This window comes from Engystomops pustulosus, chromosome 8 (assembly GCF_040894005.1).
Source record: "Engystomops pustulosus chromosome 8, aEngPut4.maternal, whole genome shotgun sequence".
NCBI classification, from domain to species: Eukaryota; Metazoa; Chordata; class Amphibia; order Anura; family Leptodactylidae; genus Engystomops; species Engystomops pustulosus.
In genome coordinates, this window is record NC_092418.1 from 93,066,149 (window position 1) to 93,086,969 (window position 20,821).

At 44.7% G+C, this 20,821-nt stretch overlaps 1 protein-coding gene across 4 annotated transcripts in view; it reads right to left on the reverse strand.

The window, feature by feature from the left end:
• The window catches only part of LOC140075660 (bile salt export pump-like), a 266,222-nt gene that overhangs the window by 94,029 nt on the left and 151,372 nt on the right, over positions 1 to 20,821 (reverse strand). The window contains exons 1-4 of one of the 4 annotated variants that reach the window (XM_072121810.1): positions 16,897 to 17,016; positions 11,653 to 11,748; positions 11,119 to 11,137; positions 2,937 to 2,975 (exon numbers count right to left, since the gene is read on the reverse strand). The exons of the other annotated variants lie outside the window; for them this stretch is intronic. Coding sequence (XP_071977911.1) covers positions 2,937 to 2,975; positions 11,119 to 11,137; positions 11,653 to 11,722 — 128 coding nt within the window. The 5' untranslated portion in view covers positions 11,723 to 11,748; positions 16,897 to 17,016. Of the gene's footprint in view, positions 1 to 2,936; positions 2,976 to 11,118; positions 11,138 to 11,652; positions 11,749 to 16,896; positions 17,017 to 20,821 lie in introns of those variants that run through there. 4 annotated transcript variants of the gene reach the window in all.

Below are 20,821 nucleotides of genomic sequence, written 5' to 3' on the forward strand. Positions count from 1 at the left end.
CTGCGGAAGTGACAAGTGGAAAACCATCTTCAATACTTGCAATGGGCACTTCGAGTACCTAGTTATGCCGTTTGGACCCTGCAGCGCACCAGCTATTTTTCCGGGATTCGTCACCGTCATCTTCAGGGACTTGATATATACCTGTGTTGTGGTCTATCCTGACGATATCTTGGTGTTCTCTAAGGACCTTGAGTCTCACCGGTCCCACGTACGGCAAGTCCTCAGTCATATAAGGGCCAATCGCCTTTATGCTAAACTCGAGTAGTGCGAGTTCCACCAGAAGAGTCTGCCCTTCCTTGGTTATATCATTTATGACAAGTGCCTCCAGATGGATCCTACTGATCTGTCTGCTGGTTCTCCAATTGCCTCGCCAAGTAGCTCTACGTGCTATACAGAGATTCCTGGGCTTCGCCAACTACTACCGGCAGTTTTTTCCACACTTCTCCTCTCTTGTATCTCCCATTGTGGCACTAACCAAGAAGAACACCAATCCTAAACATTGGCCCCAGCGACTGAGGAAGCCTTCTCTAAACAAAGTTTGCCTTTGACTAAGCCCCAGTTCTCACCAAACTGATAAGGAGAAGCCTTTCCAGCTGGAAGTTGACCCCTCCTCAGTAGGAGCTGAGGCAGTGCTCACCCAGAAATAGCCCAAAGGCCAAACTCTCACTTGTGGGTTCTTCTCTAATACTTTCTCCTACGCAGAGAGGAATTACTCCATAGGGGACCGAGAGCTATTGGCTATAAAATTTGCCTTAGAAGAGTGGTGCTTTCTTCTGTGGCTGGACACCCTAGGGTGCAGCGCTCTGTCACCTTCATTTCCCGCTTCTATTGGTGGCCTGATCTGGTTAAAGATGTACAGGATATAAGCCATCTCATCTCAAACCTGCTGGTCTTCTTCAGCTATTGCCGATACCCAGCTACCCGTGGACTCAGGTGGCTATGGATTTTATCACGGAACTTCCGCCTTCCTCTGGTAATACCATCATCTGGGTTTCTCTTCAAGGTCTCCCATCTGCTCGACACCTTGCCAGTCTGTTTTTCCTTCACATCTTCTGGCTCCATGGACTTCCCCAGCACATAGTTTCTGACCAGGGGGTATAGTTTGAGCTACAAGTGAAATTTGACTTTTTTCTGCCTAACACCAGCAGTCTAATGGTCAAGTGGAAAGAGTTAACCAGACTCTGGGCTGCTATCAGGACGACTGGTCCACTCTGTTGCCATGGGCGGAGTTTGCTTATAACTCTCTGGACTCCCAGCTCTGCTCCATTTTTTATCATTTATGGGCTGCATTGATGCCCTACTCTTCCTCTACCTGTGTCATCGAACGTTCCTGCCGTTGAAAAGTTGGTTCAGGATCTGAAGTCCATTTGGGAGCAGACTTTTCTTTCCTTGCTACAGGCTTCTGCTCAAACCAAGATCCACGCCAACAAGAAATGCGGGCCTTCTCCTATCTTCTCTCCAGGTGACAAAGTCTTGTTATCCTCCTGGTATGTCCGGGTAAAGATCCCTGGCTACAAACTTATCTACATTTCCTGGGTTCTTTCGAGGTGCTGAGGCGCATCACTTCTGTGACCTTTAAGTTGCACCTTTCTCCCACCATGCGCATTTCAAACTTCTTTCATGTATCTCTACTCAAGCCATTCATCCTGAACCTCTTCTCCGGCAAGCTCCTCCTGCTCCTGAGGCTGACTCCACGACATCTTCGAGGTAAAAGAGGTCCTGGACATGAAGAGGGTGAGGGGTAAGCGTTTTTTCTTGATTGACTGGAAGGGGTTTGGGCCGGAGGAGAGATCTAGGGAGCCGGAGGACAATATCTTGGATCGTAGTATCCTGCAGAGATTCCTCCAGACCATGAAAAAAGGGAGGATGAGGGTAGGAACTGACATGGGTCGCGGGAGCACCCGTGACAGTTCCTACCCTCATCCTCCCTTTTTTCATGGTCTGGAGGAATCTCTGCAGGGAGCCCAAGGACAATATCTTGGATCGTAGTCTCCGGCAGAGATTCCTCCAGACCATGAAAAAATTGAGGATGAGGGTAGGAACTGTCACGAGTGCTCCCGCGACCCATGTCTCGGATCACATGTGCCCCTCTCCGTGCTCCAGCATGGCCACAATCTCACTTACCTATCCCCGTTCCTGTTCCGGCTCCGGTGGTTGTGCTCATGAGTCATCATTTCGTAGGGTATATGTGCTCCGGCTCATGAAGATTTAAGGGGACAGCGCACCATAGATTGGACCTGGCCATTCCCAAAATCCCTTACAATACATTCTCTCCCTGCACACCTCGACAGATCTTTGTGAATTGTGCCTTTGAACAAGCTTTGTTCCGAATGCCCTGTGCTCATTTTCTGAATTCCCGTTGTGACCCCCTTTCCATTCCTGACTACGCTCTTTTGCTGCCTGCCCTGACCTTCCGCTTCGTCCCTGACTCCCTGAGTCGCAGACAAAGTTGCACCTGTGGAACAATCTGGTGGTACCACGCTGCAACAAGTCCAACCTGCTTTGCGGCGGGCTCTGGTGAAATACAGGTACCACTTAGACTCCAGTCCCAGGTGCTGGCTTATGTCATCGTCCGTGGTGGTCCAGTGGATACACTACCCCTGGTGCCTGACACTCCTCCTGTTTCCTCAGCACTTCCCTTTTCCCTTTACCTGATGTAATCTCACTGAAGCAGAGAAAACACTCTATGGGTGGAAGACATTCTCCTGCACAGTTTGACAGCCTTCTCTATGTTGTTGGAGAAATAACATTGAGAAATTGAGAAAGGAGAGTTTTACCTCCAATGCTTCAGTAAATGAGACATCTCTCTACTGTATAAATAAATGCTCAACTTTCAAGAAGCCTAGTGACATGATGTGGTATAATAGGCAAACCGGTACATTTCTAATGGAAGAAACAGACAAACTGTAGACATAGCTACTATCAGTGTTACTTACTCTGCTTTTGTGGAGAATGTGTTACCATTTTTAACTTTCCTGTTAAGAGAAGAAAAACACAGATCTTAACCCCTTAACGACTTGGCCATTTTGCACCTTCCTGACATGTGTCAGTTTATCTGGTAATAACTTTGGAACATTTTAATATATCTGGGTGATTTTGAGATTGTTTTTTCGTGACACATTGTACTTCATGTAAGTGGATAAATTAAGGCAATATGTTTAGTATTTAGTTATAAAAAAAATGGAAATTTGGTCAAAATTTTGAAAAAAATGATGTTTTCCAAATTCAAAAATTTACACTTTTTGGAAAGTTGGTCATATCACCAAAATAACTTGATAACTAACATTTTCCATATATCTGCTATAACTTGGCATCATTTTTCAAACATTATTTCCTTTTTTTTGGATGTGAGGAGGCTTATAACGTTAGGTGCTATTTTTCAGATTTTCACAAAAATCGTCAAAACCTATTTTTGCAGTGACCAAGTTAGTTAGAAATCACTTTTTAAGGACTTTATGATAGTACTCCCCCCATAAGTGATACCATTTTAGAAACTGCACCCCTCAAAATATTCAAAACAACCTTTGGAAAGTTAGTTAACCCTTTGAGCATTTCACGAGCGTGAAAAATAAATGAACGTGAAATTACGGAAATCTAATTTTCTTTAACAATATATTCATTGAACACTAAATTTTGCGCCTTCACAAGGGGTTAAAAAGGAAAATGCATCTCAAAATGTTTGGTGCAATTCCTCCTGAGTATTCCAATACCCACTGTGTCAATATACTCTGCTGTACGGGCACAGGGTGGCACTTGGTAGGGAAACAGCACTGTTCAGTTTTTAGAGAACAAATTTTATTGAAATACTTTCCTTGTGTCAGGATACAATTGGAGAGCCCTAGTGGTACAAAACAGATGGGAACCCCAACAAGTCACACCATTTTGGAAAGTACACCCCTTGGAGAATTTAGCAAGGTGTAATATGTGTATGTACCCCTAAAGGTGTATGATCCAATCAGACCCCAAAAAGGAAAAAGGTGAACATTTTCCCCAAAAAGTCACTTTTACCCCAAATTATTCTAAGCCACAAGTGTCAAAAGATGAAACAATCCCACAAAATGTGTACAACTATTTCTCCTGGATGTAAAATTGCCCCACATGTGCAGATAAAATGTTGTATGGGTACACAGTAGGGCTCAGAAGGGAAAGAGGGATGTGTGTCTTTTAGAAGCCAAATTTGACAGAAATCGTATACATGGGTTAGGGTGCATTTGGAGAGCCCTAGTGGTACAAAACAGAGAGGAACCCCAACAAGTGACACCATTTTGAAAAGCAAACCCCTTGGAGAATTTAGCAAGGTGTAATATGTGTATGTACCCCTAAAGGTGTATGAGCCAATCAGACCCCAAATAGGAAAAAGGTGAAAATTTTCCCCAAAAAGTCACTTTTACCCCAAATTATTCTAAGCCACAAGTGTCAAAAGATGAAACAATCCCACAAAATGTGTACAACTATTTCTCCTGGATGTAGAATTGCCCCACATGTGCAGATAAAATGTTGTATGGGTACACAGTAGGGCTCAGAAGGGAAAGAGGGATGTGTGTCTTTTAGAAGCCAAATTTGACAGAAATCGTATACATGGGTTAGGGTGCATTTGGAGAGCCCTAGTGGTACAAAACAGAGGGGAACCCCAACAAGTGACACCATTTTGGAAAGCAAACCCCTTGGAGAATTTAGCAAGGTGTAATATGTGTATGTACCCCTAAAGGTGTATGAGCCAATCAGACCCCAAAAAGGAAAAAGGTGAAAATTTTCCCCAAAAAGTCACTTTTACCCCAAATTATTCTAAGCCACAAGTGTCAAAAGATGAAACAATCCCACAAAATGTGTACAACTATTTCTCCTGGATGTAGAATTGCCCCACATGTGCAGATAAAATGTTGTATGGGTACACAGTAGGGCTCAGAAGGGAAAGAGGGATGTGTGTCTTTTAGAAGCCAAATTTGACAGAAATCGTATACATGGGTTAGGGTGCATTTGGAGAGCCCTAGTGGTACAAAACAGAGGGGAACCCCAACAAGTGACACCATTTTGGAAAGTACATCCCTTGGAGAATTTAGCAAGGTGTAATATGTGTATGTACCCCTAAAGGTGTATGATCCAATCAGACCCCAAATAGGAAAAAGGTGAAAATTTTCCCCAAAAAGTCACTTTTACCCCAAATTATTCTAAGCCACGAGTGTCAAAAGATGAAACAATCCCACAAAATGTGTACAACTATTTCTCCTGGATGTATAATTGCCCCACATGTGCAGATAAAATGTTGTATGGGTACACAGTAGGGCTCAGAAGGGAAAGAGGGATGTGTGTCTTTTAGAAGCCAAATTTGACAGAAATCGTATACATGGGTTAGGGTGCATTTGGAGAGCCCTAGTGGTACAAAACAGATGGGAACCCCAACAAGTGACACCATTTTGGAAAGCAAACCCCTTGGAGAATTTAGCAAGGTGTAATATGTGTATGTACCCCTAAAGGTGTATGAGCCAATCAGACCCCAAAAAGGAAAAAGGTGAAAATTTTCCCCAAAAAGTCACTTTTACCCCAAATTATTCTAAGCCACAAGTGTCAAAAGATGAAACAATCCCACAAAATGTGTACAACTATTTCTCCTGGATGTAGAATTGCCCCACATGTGCAGATAAAATGTTGTATGGGTACACAGTAGGGCTCAGAAGGGAAAGAGGGATGTGTGTCTTTTAGAAGCCAAATTTGACAGAAATCGTATACATGGGTTAGGGTGCATTTGGAGAGCCCTAGTGGTACAAAACAGATGGGAACCCCAACAAGTGACACCATTTTGGAAAGCAAACCCCTTGGAGAATTTAGCAAGGTGTAATATGTGTATGTACCCCTAAAGGTGTATGAGCCAATCTGACCCCAAAAAGGAAAAAGGTGAAAATTTTCCCCAAAAAGTCACTTTTACCCCAAATTATTCTAAGCCACAAGTGTCAAAAGATGAAACAATCCCACAAAATGTGTACAACTATTTCTCCTGGATGTAGAATTGCCCCACATGTGCAGATAAAATGTTGTATGGGTACACAGTAGGGCTCAGAAGGGAAAGAGGGATGTGTGTCTTTTAGAAGCCAAATTTGACAGAAATCTTATACATGGGTTAGGGTGCATTTGGAGAGCCCTAGTGGTACAAAACAGAGGGGAACCCCAACAAGTGACACCATTTTGGAAAGTACACCCCTTGGAGAATTTAGCAATGTGTAATATGTGTATGTACCCCTAAAGGTGTATGATCCAATCAGACCCCAAAAAGGAAAAAGGTGAAAATTTTCCCCAAAAAGTCACTTTTACCCCAAATTATTCTAAGCCACAAGTGTCAAAAGATGAAACAATCCCACAAAATGTGTACAACTATTTCTCCTGGATGTAGAATTGCCCCACATGTGCAGATAAAATGTTGTATGGGTACACAGTAGGGCTCAGAAGGGAAAGAGGGATGTGTGTCTTTTAGAAGCCAAATTTGACAGAAATCGTATACATGGGTTAGGGTGCATTTGGAGAGCCCTAGTGGTATAAAACAGAAGGGAACCCCAACAAGTGACACCATTTTGGAAAGTACATCCCTTGGAGAATTTAGCAAGGTGTAATATGTGTATGTACCCCTAAAGGTGTATGATCCAATCAGACCCCAAAAAGAAAAAAGGTGAAAATGTTCCCCAAAAAGTTACTTTTACCCCAAATTATTCTAAGCCAAAAGTATCAAAAGATGAAACAATCCCACAAAATGTGTACAACTATTTCTCCTGGATGTAGAATCACCCCACATGTGCAGATAAAAGGTATGGGTACGATGTAGAGGGAATGGGGGATGTGTGTCTTTTAGAACCCAGAAATCTTATATATGGGTCAGAGTGCATTTGGAGAGCCCTAGTTTTACCAAAACAGAAGAGAACCCCAACAAATGACCCCAATTTTGGAAAATACACCCTTGGAAAATGTTTCAAGGTGTAATATGTGTATGTACCCCTAAAGGTGTATGATCCAATTAGACCCCAAAAGGAAAAAGGTGAAAATTTTCCCAAAAAAGTCACTTTTACCCCAAATTATTCTAAGCCACAAGGGATAAAAGATGAAACAATACCCCCACATTTGTAAGACTATTTCTCCCAAATGTAGAATTGCCCCACATGTTCATATCAAATGTGATTTGGGTGCAAAGTAGAGGAAAAGAGTGATGTTGGTCTTTTAGAACCCAGAAATCCTTTACATGTGTCAGGATGCATTTGGAGAGCCCTAGTGGTACAAAACGGAGTAAAACCTAAAAAGTGACCCCTTGAAGAATTGAGCAAGGTGTAATATGTGGTGTAGTGTAATACAAGTGGTGTAGTGAGCATTTTGAACATACAGGTGGTTTTCCCAATATAATGTGCTATGGATGCCCAAGAATTTTTATTAAAATTTTATTACTCAGGAGTTGTATGGTATATCCTGAAACACTCCTTCATGCAAAGGCCAGGTTTCTCAGGGCAGGTTTCGCAATGGTATATAGTGTCTTTCCTAACCCCTCTTTTGGAACAGACTCTGCATCTTTTCTGAGTCCTTCCTTTAGATGCAGTCTGGGGCACTTCACCGGGAAAATGTTGCCCTGGCACAACACGGGGGACATCTAATCCAGAGGTACTGGGGACCTGTCCTTCCTGTCCAAATACTAATGCCTTAATCACCACCTCTTGAAAATGGAGGAATGATACAGCATGGCCTGCACATTGGAACAGCACGTAAGAGTTGTACAGTGCCATCTGTACAATGTACACAGCCAGCTTTTTGTACCATATCTTCGTTTTCCGTAGAGCACTGTACGGCTTCAGCACTTGATCTGACAGATCAACCCCACCCATGTATTTATTGTAAGCCAGGATGCAGTCTGGTTTAGGGGTAGTGGTGGTGGTACCTCGTACAGGGGTGAGGGTGCTGGAGTTCCCATGAATGGTGGTCAGAACAAGGACATCCCTTTTGTCCTTATACTTTACCAACATCATGTTCTGATTGCAGAGTGCCTTTATGTCCCCCTTTCTAAGTGGCTGCCTAACAAGGGATCCCGGGAGGCCTCTCTGGTTTTTGCGTACAGTGCCGCACGCTACAGTACCTCTGGAGTTTAGGGATTGGAAAAGTGGAATGCTGGTATAAAAGTTATCCACGTAGAGGTGGTAACCTTTATCCAGAAGTGGGTGCACCAAATCCCACACAAGCTTCCCTGTAACTCCTAGGACAGGGGGGCATTCTGGAGGGCTAATTCGGGTGTCTTTACCCTCATAAATCCTAAACCTATGGGTGTACCCTGTGGTACTCTCACACAACTTGTACATTTTAATTCCGTACCTGGCCCTCTTGCTGGGCAGGTACTGGCGGAATTTTAACCTGCCTTTGAAATGTACCAGTGACTCGTCTACACAGATGTTTTGTAAAGGGGTGTATGCCTCGGCAAACTTTGTGCCAAAATGGTCGAGGATTGGCCGAATTTTATATAGCCGGTCAAATGATGGGTCACTTTGAGGTGGACATTGTGCATTATCGTTGTAATGCAAAAATTTAAGAATTGCCTCAAAGCGTGGCCGTGTCATTACGGTGCGGTAAATTGGAGTACTGTAGAAAACATCAGTACTCCAATACTGCCTAACCTCTGTTTTTTTAACAATGCCCATGTGGAGCACAAGACCCCAAAACTTCATCATCTCTACTGCATCTACAGGGGTCCACCTAGAAAATGATGAAGTGGGGTTTTGTGCAAAAAATTGTTGGGCATATAAATTTGTCTGTGACACCATGAGATTTAGGAGGTCCTCAGAGAAAAAGAATTTGAAAAAATCAATTTCAGTGAGGCCATCAGTGTCAAAATGAATTCCTGAGCTGCCCACGAACTCAGGAATTTGGGGCACATAATTTTCAGGGGGTGGGTTCCATGATGAATCACTTGCGGGCTGGGGAACATGCTCGGCAGTGGTCCTGGGGCGCCTTCTTGAGTGCCCCTCATCACCAGAGGAAGAGGAAGGGCAGTAGGAGGAGGAGGATGAAAAATAAAGAAATGGGGCATCCTCCCCTTCTGAATCAGTCTTGGCAAGGAAGGCATAAGCCTCCATCGCTGAAAAAGATCTTTGGGATGTATTGGACATTTTTATTGGGGTGGGGTGGGGGCGTGTATAAATGTTGTGCTTTTAACATGTGTAAACTTTATTCAAGGGGGTGTGTATGTTGTGCTTCAACACGTGTGGGGCGATGAAAGAATAGACCGTAACCGTAACTAGAACTTTTACTACAGGAGAAAAAAAAATTTACAACAAAAAAAAGCGACAAAAAAAGGAGCAAGTGCTGAGCAGTAAGATGCTACTGATCAGCGCTCGGTTGTCGCAGCGCACTCACAAGATGGATTGTGTACGCAAAAATTATAAAAAAAAAACACCTCTTTTTTACAATAAAAAAAAAGCGACAAAAAAAGGAGCACATGCTGAACAGTAAGATACTACTGATCAGCGCTCGGTTGTCGCAGCGCACTTACAAGATGGATTGTGTGCGCAAAAATTATTTTAAAAAAAAACACCTCTTTTTTACAACCAAAAAAAGCGACAAAAAAGGAGCAAGTGCTGAGCAGTAAGATGTTACTGATCAGCGCTCGGTTGCCGCAGCACACTCACAAGATGGATTGTGTGCGCAAAAATTATTAAAAAAAACCATCTCTTTTTTACAACCAAAAAAAGCGACAAAAAAAGGAGCAAGTGCTGAACCGTAAGATACTACTGATCAGCGCTCAGTTGTCGCAGCGCACTCACAAGATGGATTGTGTGCGCAAAAATTATAAAAAAAAAAAACACCTCTTTTTTACAACCAAAAAAAGCGACAAAAAAGGAGCAAGTGCTGAACAGTAAGATACTACTGATCAGCGCTCGGTTGCCGCAGCGCACTCACAAGATGGATTGTGTGTGCAAAAACTATTAAAAAAAAAGCAGCAGTAAAAAATTGGCACTGTGCAAGCACAAGTGCCAACCAGTGATGTGTGTCACCGATCTGCACTTGGCGGTCACAGGACACACAAAACTGAGCAAAAAAAAAAAAAAAAAACCCTCCTGTATAAAAAAAAAGCTGAAGCTAAAGCTGATCAGTGATGCAAGTCACTGATCAGTGCCCAGCTTACAGGATGCAACCACGAAGGTGGTGCAGGGGAAAATACGAGAAAAAAAAAAAAACTGCGACCAAAAAATGAGCACACGTGCTCGGCGTCGCAGGACGCACACAGGGAAGGGGTGGAAGGAATCAGGAACAGGGATTGATGTAGGGAAATTAGGGATCACACAAAAAAAAAAAAAATAAGATCACACAGAAGTGAGATCTTACTGAAGTAGTCACAGCAGCAATTGAGGATCACACTGGTGGTGCCCAGAAAGGTGCCAGCCAGCAATTCTAGAGGGTCCAGCAACACAGGGGGGTGATATACACTGTTCTGCACGCTGTCTCACACTAGAATGAGACGTGCAGAACAGTGATCACTAATTTGAAGCTCCCACCTGAAATCCGATTGGCCGATCTGTACAGATCGGCCAATCGGATGTCTAAGGGAGGTGGCATGATGCCACCAGACATGCCCCCTAATGATGATGATTGGTGCTGTCCTAGACAGCACCAATCATCATCCTGTGTTAACTAGCATGACCCCCTGGTGACGTATACTGCTGCTATTGGTCGGTCGCATCGACCAGCCAATAGCAGCGATCGTGGACGAGGGGGGGGGCGAAACCCCTCTGTACCACGAGGCAAGATGTCGGCTGTCAGGGACAGCCGCCATCTTGTCCCGATCGCCGTGTCTCTAGACAATAGCTGTGACATGCACCTTTCCAGCGCTATCGGCTGGTCTGAACTGACCAGCCGATAGCATCGATCGTGAACCGGGGGGTGCGACGAAACCCCTCTGGTCCACGAGGCAAGGTGGCTGGCTGTCAGGGACAGCCGCCATCTTGCCGCGATCACCGTGTCTGCAGACACGGTGATCGGTACATCGCGCGCCGTAGTACTACGGCGCGCGTCGTGAAGGGGTTAAGCATCACATTCATAGAGTATAGTGTATTATTAATATCTTATAGATTATAATATGTATGATATGAGAGAAATACTTACGATGTGTTCTTCAGTTTATCTGTAATGACAATAGCTCATGGTTAGGATTTATCATGATATAAAAAGGAATATTACAATAGCAACAGTCAGAGTCCAAGCTGCAATAGCATACACAGCCTATGGAGAAGGAAGGCGCTGTTTCAAAGACCCTTGACTGACAATGCTGTGATATTTCTGTTTCATGCATAACATCATGTCTGACAAAGAAATCTAGTATTCTCGAAGGTTCACCATCAAATATGCTCAGTTAGCCTCAAAAAGGTATCGCCTTATTTCTTCACTCTTCTTCAGCTTGCAGAAGTATCAGATTACATTTTCCCATAGTATTATATGGACAGGGATCGGCAGAGGAGGGAGAAGGGGCCAAGTCAGAGAGTTCAGTGTATAAATGATAGGCAGTAAGCTCCTGAGCTCCATCTAGTGGTGGCTCCACACAGCCAGAATTTTATTATAAAAGGTCAATTTTTAAAAATTGTACACATTTCAGATAGATTTCCATATGAGTAAATGTAACTACATCTACTTGTACTGTACCTAATTCATCCAACTTAACTGCTGAATTCACAAATCCCAGTTTCTTCATCCTTTTTAGAGATACTGGCATGATTGCTTCCTCTTCTGGTTTAGCCCCTGTGAATTGATATTGTTAATGTATCTAATTATTATGATACTTCAAACCATTTTTGTTATGTAAGAAGAATATAAAGGCCAGCAAATAATCTATAAATGTCCACAGTAATTAACAATTCTTTATTTCTATAGCGCACACAGATTACACAGCGCTGCAAAGAGCTTGCTAAATCAGCCCCTGTCCCCATGGAGCTCACTATCTAATCAACCTACCAATATGTTTTCGATTGTGGGAGGAAACATGCAAATATGGAGAGAACATACAAGTTCATTTCAGATGTTGACCTGGTTAGGACTTGGCCCCAATAACGAAAAAGCTAAAACATATAACCAACAAAATTTGACCCTTCTAAGTTTCACCTCCATTTTGATTTAATTACTATGAAGTACTATTAACAATCTTTCTTAAAACTGTTTCTGATAGTTTGAGGGTTGAAAATATTTGATAATATAGGGGGTTTTGATGCTAAATATGTAAAATTTAATTCAAAACTGTATTTATCCCCAAAATAGTCAATTCTGAAAATACTTAAAAGCGCTATTCGATTTGTAAGCCATGTGACATCAAAATAAATTATCCAAACATTTCAAAAATTATGGAAATGTAAAGTAGACATATGGGAAATGTTATTCAGCAACTTATTTAGGTGGTAGGTCTATCTGCCTGAAAACGCAATGATTTGAAAAATGGCAAATTTAAAAAAAAAAATCATAATTTTTTCTTTTTTTTTGTAAATGAATGCAAAACTTATCAGCCACTATGATGAAGTATGTTTGTTTCTGGCATAGAAACCCTGAAATGTGCACTGCTAGAAATTGTGATTATATTTATGTCTAGGCCACTGGCACGTTATGTGGGGGCATGGTCACCAGTGGACTGGGCACGCACAGGATGTTCCTGCTCCTGGGGGTAATTCCGGCATGACCTAAATCCCCCCCATGTCATTATCATGGGAATCTATGTTTAAAATAATACATATTGGGGCACATTTACTTTACCCGGTCCTGTCGCGATCCCTGAGGTGCGTTGTCCGACGAGGATGAAGAGTGTGCACCCAATATCCTGCATGTGTCGCTTCCAAACTGAGGTCCGCCAGAGTTCACCTTCTTCTTCCTGGTGCATGTAAGTGCTTGATCTTGCGACACAATTTGAATTTTAAATCTCGTGCTTAGTCCGAATCAGTCAGGTTGTCCGTTGGCCATGTCCTCGATTTGTGTCGCCTGAAAGTCTGTGTCAAAATCCGATCGCGTGCGCCAAAAACCCCTTTTAAATGCAATTCAAAATCGGAAATAGTCGGGAAACGAGACGAAAATGCGGTCCGCGGACCCTTAGTATATATCAGTGATGGCGAACCTTTTAAAGACCGAGTGCCCAAACTACAACCAAAATCCACTTATTTACCATGAAGTGCCAACATGGCATTTTTAGCAGTAACTTATAGCTACCTGTTCTTCCACATCTTTGTATCGTATCGGGCCCCCTGAAGCCACCAATACAGTTGAAAGAAGGAGGGCAAATTCAGACTATCATTGTAGCTTCTCACCAGGGTCTCTCTGTACAGAAAGAATAGTGGGTCCAGCAGGAGGACCTCCAAAGATAATGCAGATCAGTCCACACCTACTAATTTTAACTGCAGTTCCAAACAGCCTATGAAGTGTTTCTTTAAAATAGCATTGAGGGCAGCTTATCTTAAGATGCCTGGGACTGCAGGAAGATTTGGTGGATTTGGTCCTGTTTGGTGAATTCTGTCCTGGGGCGATGACCTGAGTGCCCACAGAACTGGCTCTGAGTGCCACCTCTGGCACCTGTGCCATAGGTTCGCCACCTCTGGTATATATGACCCATTATCTTTATTCTATAGATCACTACAGTAACGGTGATATCTCATTTATATAGTTTTTTATAGTTTATTATAGTTCATTTATTTGCACAATTTTACAGAAACAAAACTTTACTAGAGGAATCTAATTTGTTTTAGTAGTGCCATCTTTTCAGAGGAATAACTGTAATATTTCTTTGTGACAGAGCAACGGATGCTGCAATACCAAATACGTGTGGGGATTTTTGTGACTTCAAATGCCTTAGAAAAGTCACACTCACAGCCTCCCCCAGGTCCAGTCTAGAATAGTCTCATAGAAGCTGACATTACTTTGTATTGGTAACTACACCATGCTATAACAGGACTTTAACCCTTTCCCGCACCTTGACGTGACTCTACGTCATAGGATGCGGATAGTTCCCGCACCTTGGCAAGAGGAGAGCGACAAGCACCGTTCTCTTCATTCTGTGTTGTGAAGTGAAGAGAACGGAGCCTGTGTCCTTCTGCTACCCGTCAGAAATGTCCATTTTTAACCCTTTGATCACCATAACTCCCACACTATAAGGGAGTTCCCAGTTTCTTTATTTTGTCAAAAAAAGAAAAAGAAAAGTCAGTGTTAGTTAGTATCAGTGTCAGTCAGTGTCCATTAGCATCCGTCAGCGTCTGTCAGAGTCAATTCGTGTCAGTATCAGTCACTGGCTGTCTCACTGTTCAGTCCTAATAACTCTCAATCTAAGGGAACTTGTCAAAAAAAAAAAAATTAAAAGTCAATGTAAGTTGGTATCAGAGTCTCTCAGCGTCTGTCAGCATCCATCAGTTAGTGTCTCACAGTTCAGTTCTAAGGGAGCTTTCAGTTTTCTTTGTTATTTGACAAAAAAACAACAACAAAAAAAAATTATTAAAAATAATTAAAAGTCAGCGTTAATTAGTATTAGAATCAATCAGTGTCAGTCAGCATCAGGCAGTCAGTCAGCGCCCGTCAGTGAGCGTCCATCAGAGTTAGTGAGCGTCCGTCGGAGACAGTGAGCATCCGTCAGAGTCAGTGAGAGTCCATCAGAGCCAGGGAGCATCCATCAGAGCCAGGGAGCATCCATCAGAGTCAGTGAGAGTCCGTCAGAGTCAGTGAGAGTCCGTCAGAGTCAGTGAGAGTCCATCAGAGTCAGTGAGCATCCGTCAGAGTCGGTGAGAATCCATCAGAGCCAGGGAGCATCCATCAGAGCCAGTGAGAGTCCATCAGAGCCAGTGAGAGTCCATCAGAGCCAGTGAGCATCCGTCAGAGTCAGTGAGAGTCCATCAGAGTCAGTGAGCATCCGTCAGAGTCAGTGAGAATCCATCAGAGTCAGTGAGCATCCATCAGAGCCAGTGAGAGTCCATCAGAGCCAGTGAGAGTCCATCAGAGCCAGTGAGAGTCCGTCAGAGGCAGTGAGAGTCCGTCAGAGTCAATGAGAGCCCGTCAGAGTCAGTGAGAGTCCTTCAGAGGCAGCGAGAGTCCGTCAGAGGCAGTGAGAGTCCGTCAGAGGCAGTGAGAGTCCATCAGAGTCAATGAGAGCCTGTCAGAGTCAGTGAGAGCCCATCAGAGGCAGCGAGAGTCCGTCAGAGTCAGCGAGAGTCCGTCAGAGGCAGTGAGAGTCCGTCAGAGTCAATGAGAGCCTGTCAGAGTCAGTGAGAGCCCGTCAGAGGCAGCGAGAGTCCATCAGAGGCAGTGAGAGTCTGTCAGAGGCAGTTAGTGTAAGCATCAGGCACTGTGTGTCTCACTGATCAGTCCTGATAACTCCCAATCTAAGGGAGCTTTCAGTTTCTTTGTTCTTTTTAGAAAAAAAACTAAAAATAAAACAAAAAGTCAGTATTAGTTAGTGTTAGAATAAATCAGTGTCAGTCAGGGGAGCTTTCAGTTCCTTTTTTTGTCAAGAAAAAGAAAAAAAAGTCAGTGTTAGGCTACATTCACACGAAGTGTGCCTGTCGTACCGTAGTACGACGGGCACACGTCGGAGCTGGGGAGAGGTGGAGGGGGTGAGCACCCCGCCCATCTCCATAGTAATATTTGGCCCACGGTGCCAAATTCCGGGGAAAGATCGGACATGTCCTATCTTTCTCCAGGCTACGGAACGGTACGGTGTCACATCTGTGCGTACGGTGCTGTACGTGACATGTATATGGCGTATAAACGTCGGCCATATATGCGTCCCCCTTACGTTCGTGTGAATGTAGCCTTACTGTTAGAATCAATCAGTGTCAGTCCTGAATAGGACTTCAATATTAAATTGATGGGAAACGACTTTCTTTATCAGAGAAAATGGAAAAAGGAATAAATATTCTCTAACCATTTTTGGAAAGTTGTAACAATGCAAAGTAAATGCTCAGTTAGATTAATGAATTTGATTGCAAGGGTGCACACGTTGCAGTTACAACTGCATCACAATCAGCTATGAGGTGGTTTTAGGTGCAGTTTTGTTCATTTAACAGGGGAAAGACATTTGTTGAACAGGTTTACTCTTCAAAATCAAATTCACCCGTTCAGTTCATGTCTTTCAACTGTTAAATTAACAAAACTTTACCTAAAACCGCCTCAAAACTGATTGTGAAGCCGGTGTAACTATGTGACATATCGGGACCTAATGATTGTGTGATCGGGGGCTATTACACAAGCAATCCGGGTTTCTACCCAGTGGGATCTCGTCCTGCTATCTTGGATGGATTCCAGGAGCTCGTAGGAGGGGAATGAGGGTTATATTAATAAACAAAATGGGGTACATTTACTTACCCAGTCCTGTCGCGATCCCCGATCTGGACGGTCCAACGAAGATGAAGTCCGGCGCGATTCACCAACATTGTGCGCCCGAAATCCTGCATCTGTCACTTCCCAGCTGAGGTCCGCCGGGAGTTCACCTTCTTCTTCCCGGTGTATGTGAGTGCATGTCTTGCGACACAATTTGTGATGTCAATACCGCGCATTGTTCGAATCCGTCGTATCGTCCGACGGCCCTCCCCCCAATTTGTGTCGCCTGAAAGCTGGCACTGATGTGCCAAAAACCCGTTAAATGCGGTGCAACTCGGAAATCATCGGGAAACCCGAAGAAATTGATTTCATTCTAGGAGAGAAACTGGCCTTAAAACAATTAAAGGATAAATCAATTCTCTTTATAAGTTTGGCAGATAAATGGAGCCCCGGAGATGGTGTTAAACTCATCGCTATATAAAAAATTATTTACTTAAAGAAACCACAATTGCCCAATGTAAAAGTCCCCGTTCTCACACAATAATTTTTGTTCAGATATTTCACACAATAGACATCAACCAGAAAAAATGGTAAAAGTTTTCGAACACTCACATGAATCCTTGGAGGCAAATACGGTAGATTAAACAGTGACATTCACATAGTCAAGCTACGGATGGATACATGGAAAAGATCGAGGTGTTTCGAAACATCTACGTCTTATTTATGGTCTAACTTTGTTACAAGTAACAATTTAAAATCATTACACACCGCATCATCTCCAGGGGAGTTTTCAAAGAAGAGTCACGAGTGAAAATTCATCTGTTGTATGACTATAAAGAAGTCAATAAGAAGTGTTGTTTAATGTATTCGCCTCCAAGGTTTCAAGTCAGTGCCGGGAGCCTTTTTGTCTGGTTGTTGTCTGTGACCCATAGACCAGGCTACAGAGTTTTGGGTGATTGCGTTATTGTTTAGCAACTTTCTGTATCTACACAGCTTATCCATCTATATATCTACTTATCTATCAAACTTGCATTGCATTTCTATTTCCAAGAAACAAACAAAAATATCTCATTATCCTGGAAAAGGCCGGGGAACTGTTTGAGTAAATACACTCTGGAACATGCCCTCAGTGTAGCTGTGTTATAGAAACATATGTCTATAGAAGCATGTAGAAACATATAGACATTATGAAAAAAAACAACTATGCCTGCTCACTGGCGCTATCTTATTCTACGTTTTGTAATTGGTGCTGCAAATTACTAAGTACCCCTATCTGGGTGCTAAAATATAAACTCAGAAACAATACAATATGTAATTGCGCTCTGTATGTATAAAAGAGGGAAGTTGTGGCTAGTAGTACCATAAAGGAAACCTACCGTGATAGATCTACCATCTCAGAAGTAGATCTGATGGTAGATTCCTCCCTTCCTGCCTCTGCCCATGTCTAGGGTCACCGGCGCACCCCTTCATGCCAGCTCCATCCTCACTTACCTGTCCGTGTTCCAGCCAGTGCTCCTCTGGTCCGGAGCATAGAGCACAGACGCCGCTAATTGGTGCTGCCAGTCGTCTGACCTGATAAGTAGCTAGCCTCTTCCTGTGACCCCTGCCGGATCTTTGTGCCTCATAGCCTTTAAGAATGTGTTCCTTAAGCGATACCCGTGTATTATCCATTGTGACCTTGTGCTACGTTCGTTGATGACCTGGATTCCTTGCAGCCTGTCTTGACCTTCTTCTATGTCCCAGACTCCGATCCTGTGCCACCTGTCCTGACCTTCTGCCTGCCCAAGACTCCGATTTTGCCTGCTGATTCTGTACCTCGCCTTGGCCACCACCGCCAGCAAAGTCGTGCCTATGGAGCAAGCTGGTGGTATCCTGTCGCAGCAAGTCCAGGCCGCTTTGTGGTGGGCTCTGGTGAATACCGGGTGCCACTTAGACTCTGCTCCCAGGTATGAGCTTATATCATCACTTGTAGAGATGAGCGAGCACTAAAATGCTCGGGTACTCGTTATTCGAGACGAACTTTTCCCGATGCTCGAGTGCTCGTCTCGAATAACGAGCCCCATTGAAGTCAATGGGAGACTCGAGCATTTTTCAAGGGGACCAAGGCTCTGCACAGGGAAGCTTGGCCAAACACCTGGGAACCTCAGAAAAGGATGGAAACACCACGGAAATGGACAGGAAACAGCAGGGGCAGCATGCATGGATGCCTCTGAGGCTGCTTAATCGCACCATTATGCCAAAATTATGGGCAACAGCATGGCCATGACAGAGTGACAGAATGAAGCTAGATAGCATCTAAAACATCCAATAATTGACCCTGACACTATAGGGGACGGCATGCAGAGGCAGCGGCAGCAGCGGCAGGCTAGAGAGTGGCATGGCGACATACCCTAAATGGACTCAGGCTTCAAACCAATGGGTGGCAGAGAGGAACCAAAGGAGGTGAGCAAGAAGCGCTCAAATAATATTGGTACATGATAAAAGTTTGCCAGTATATTTTGTGGATTACACAGCAGGGTGGCGACAAAGTTAACATGGAAGCCATGAAAACAACCCAAAATTCTGCCTGACACAGCTCGTTTGATAAGGGGACCATGTATGGAGGCAGTGAACTAGTAGTAGATTAAAGGTGCTGCAGTTAAAACTATGTTAGTTGGATCTTGGCATGGAGCTGGCGCTCCGCTGCCAGGCGAGCTTTCGCCAATCCAAGCCCCTGTCTCTAGGCTACTCCCCAAACAGCACTTCTAAGAACCTTTTGTATAAGATCAAGTGTAGTAGCGTTCTTATAAGTTTGAGATATGGCGGGTGAGGGGAATGTAAACAGATGCGCAAGAAGCGCATGATGCGCATGGAGCTGGCGCTCCGCTGCCAGGTGAGCTTTCGCCAATCCAAGCCCCTGTCTCTAGGCTACTCCCCAAACAGCACTTCTAAGAACCTTTTGTATAAGATCAAGTGTAGTAGCGTTCTTATAAGTTTGGGATATGGCGGGTGAGGGGAATGTAAACAGATGCGCAAGAAGCGCTGAAATAATATCGGTAAATGATAAAAGTTTGCCAGTATATTTTGTGGATTACACAGCAGGGTGGCGACAAAGTTAACAAGTTTGATGTGGAATGCCCTGTAATAGCTCTTGGGCGGTGTGCCTTTTATCGCCTAGGCTCAGCAGTTTGAGCACCGCCTGCTGTCGCTTAGCGACGGCACTGCTGCTGTGCCTAGAGCTACCGACTGATGGCACCATGCCCACGGATGGTAGTTCGGAGGAGGTGGAGGAGGGGTGGGAGGAGGAGGAGGCATAGTAGGCCTGAAACACCTGGACCGAGGTAGGCCCCGCAATCCTTGGCGTCGGCAGTATATGACCAGCCGCAGGGTCAGACTCGGTCCCAGCCTCCACCAAGTTAACCCAATGTGCCGTCAGCGATATATAGTGGCCCTGCAGCACTCGTCCACGTGTCCGTGGTCAGGTGGACCTTGTCAGAAACGGCGTTGGTCAGGGCACGGATGATGTTGTCTGACACGTGCTGGTGCAGGGCTGGGACGGCACATCGGGAAAAGTAGTGGCGGCTGGGGACCGAATACCGAGGGGCGGCCGCCGCCATGAGGTTGCGAAAGGCCTCGGTCTCTACTAGCCTATAGGGCAGCATCTCCAGGCTGAGCAATCTGGAGATGTGGACATTAAGGGCTTGGGCGTGCGGGTGGGTTGCACTATATTTGCGTTTCCGCTCCAGTGTCTGGGGTATGGAGAGCTGAACGCTGGTGGATGCTGTGGAGGATCGTGGAGGCGACGATGGGGTTTTTGTGCCAGGGTCCTGGGCAGGGGGCTGACTATCAGCTGAAACAGGGGAAGGAGCAGTGGTGTGCACGGCCGGAGGTGAACGGGCTTGGTGCCACTGAGTGGGGTGTTTAGCATTCATATGCCTGCGCATACTGGTGGTAGTTAAGCTAGTAGTGGTGGAACCCCTGCTGATCCTGGTTTGGCAAAGGTTGCACACCACAGTTCGTCGGTCATCCGGTGTTTCCTTAAAGAACCTCCAGACTTCTGAAAATCTAGCCCTCGCCGCGGGAGCCCTCGCCACGGGAGCTTCACTACGTGACACATTTGGCGCTGATGCACCTGCTCTGGCCCTGCCTCTCCGTCTGGCCCCACCACTGCCTCTTCCAACCTGTTCTGGTCGAGGACTCTCCTCCGTCTCAGAAGCACTGTGTTCACCCGGCCTATCAACCCAGCTTGGGTCTGTCACCTCATCATCCTCCGATCCCTCAGTCTGCTCCCCCCTCGGACTTCCTGCCCTGACAACAACTTCCCCACTGTCTGACAACCGTGTCTCCTCATCGTCGGACACCTCTTTAAACACACCTTCCACTACGTCAAGAAGGTCATCATCACCCACAGACTGCGACTGGTGGAAAACCTGGGCATCGGAAAATTGCTCAGCAGCAACCGGACAAGTGGTTTGTGACTGTGGGAAGGGTCCAGAAAACAGTTCCTCAGAGTATGCCGGTTCAAATGCCAAATTTTCCTGGGAGGGGGCAGACTGGG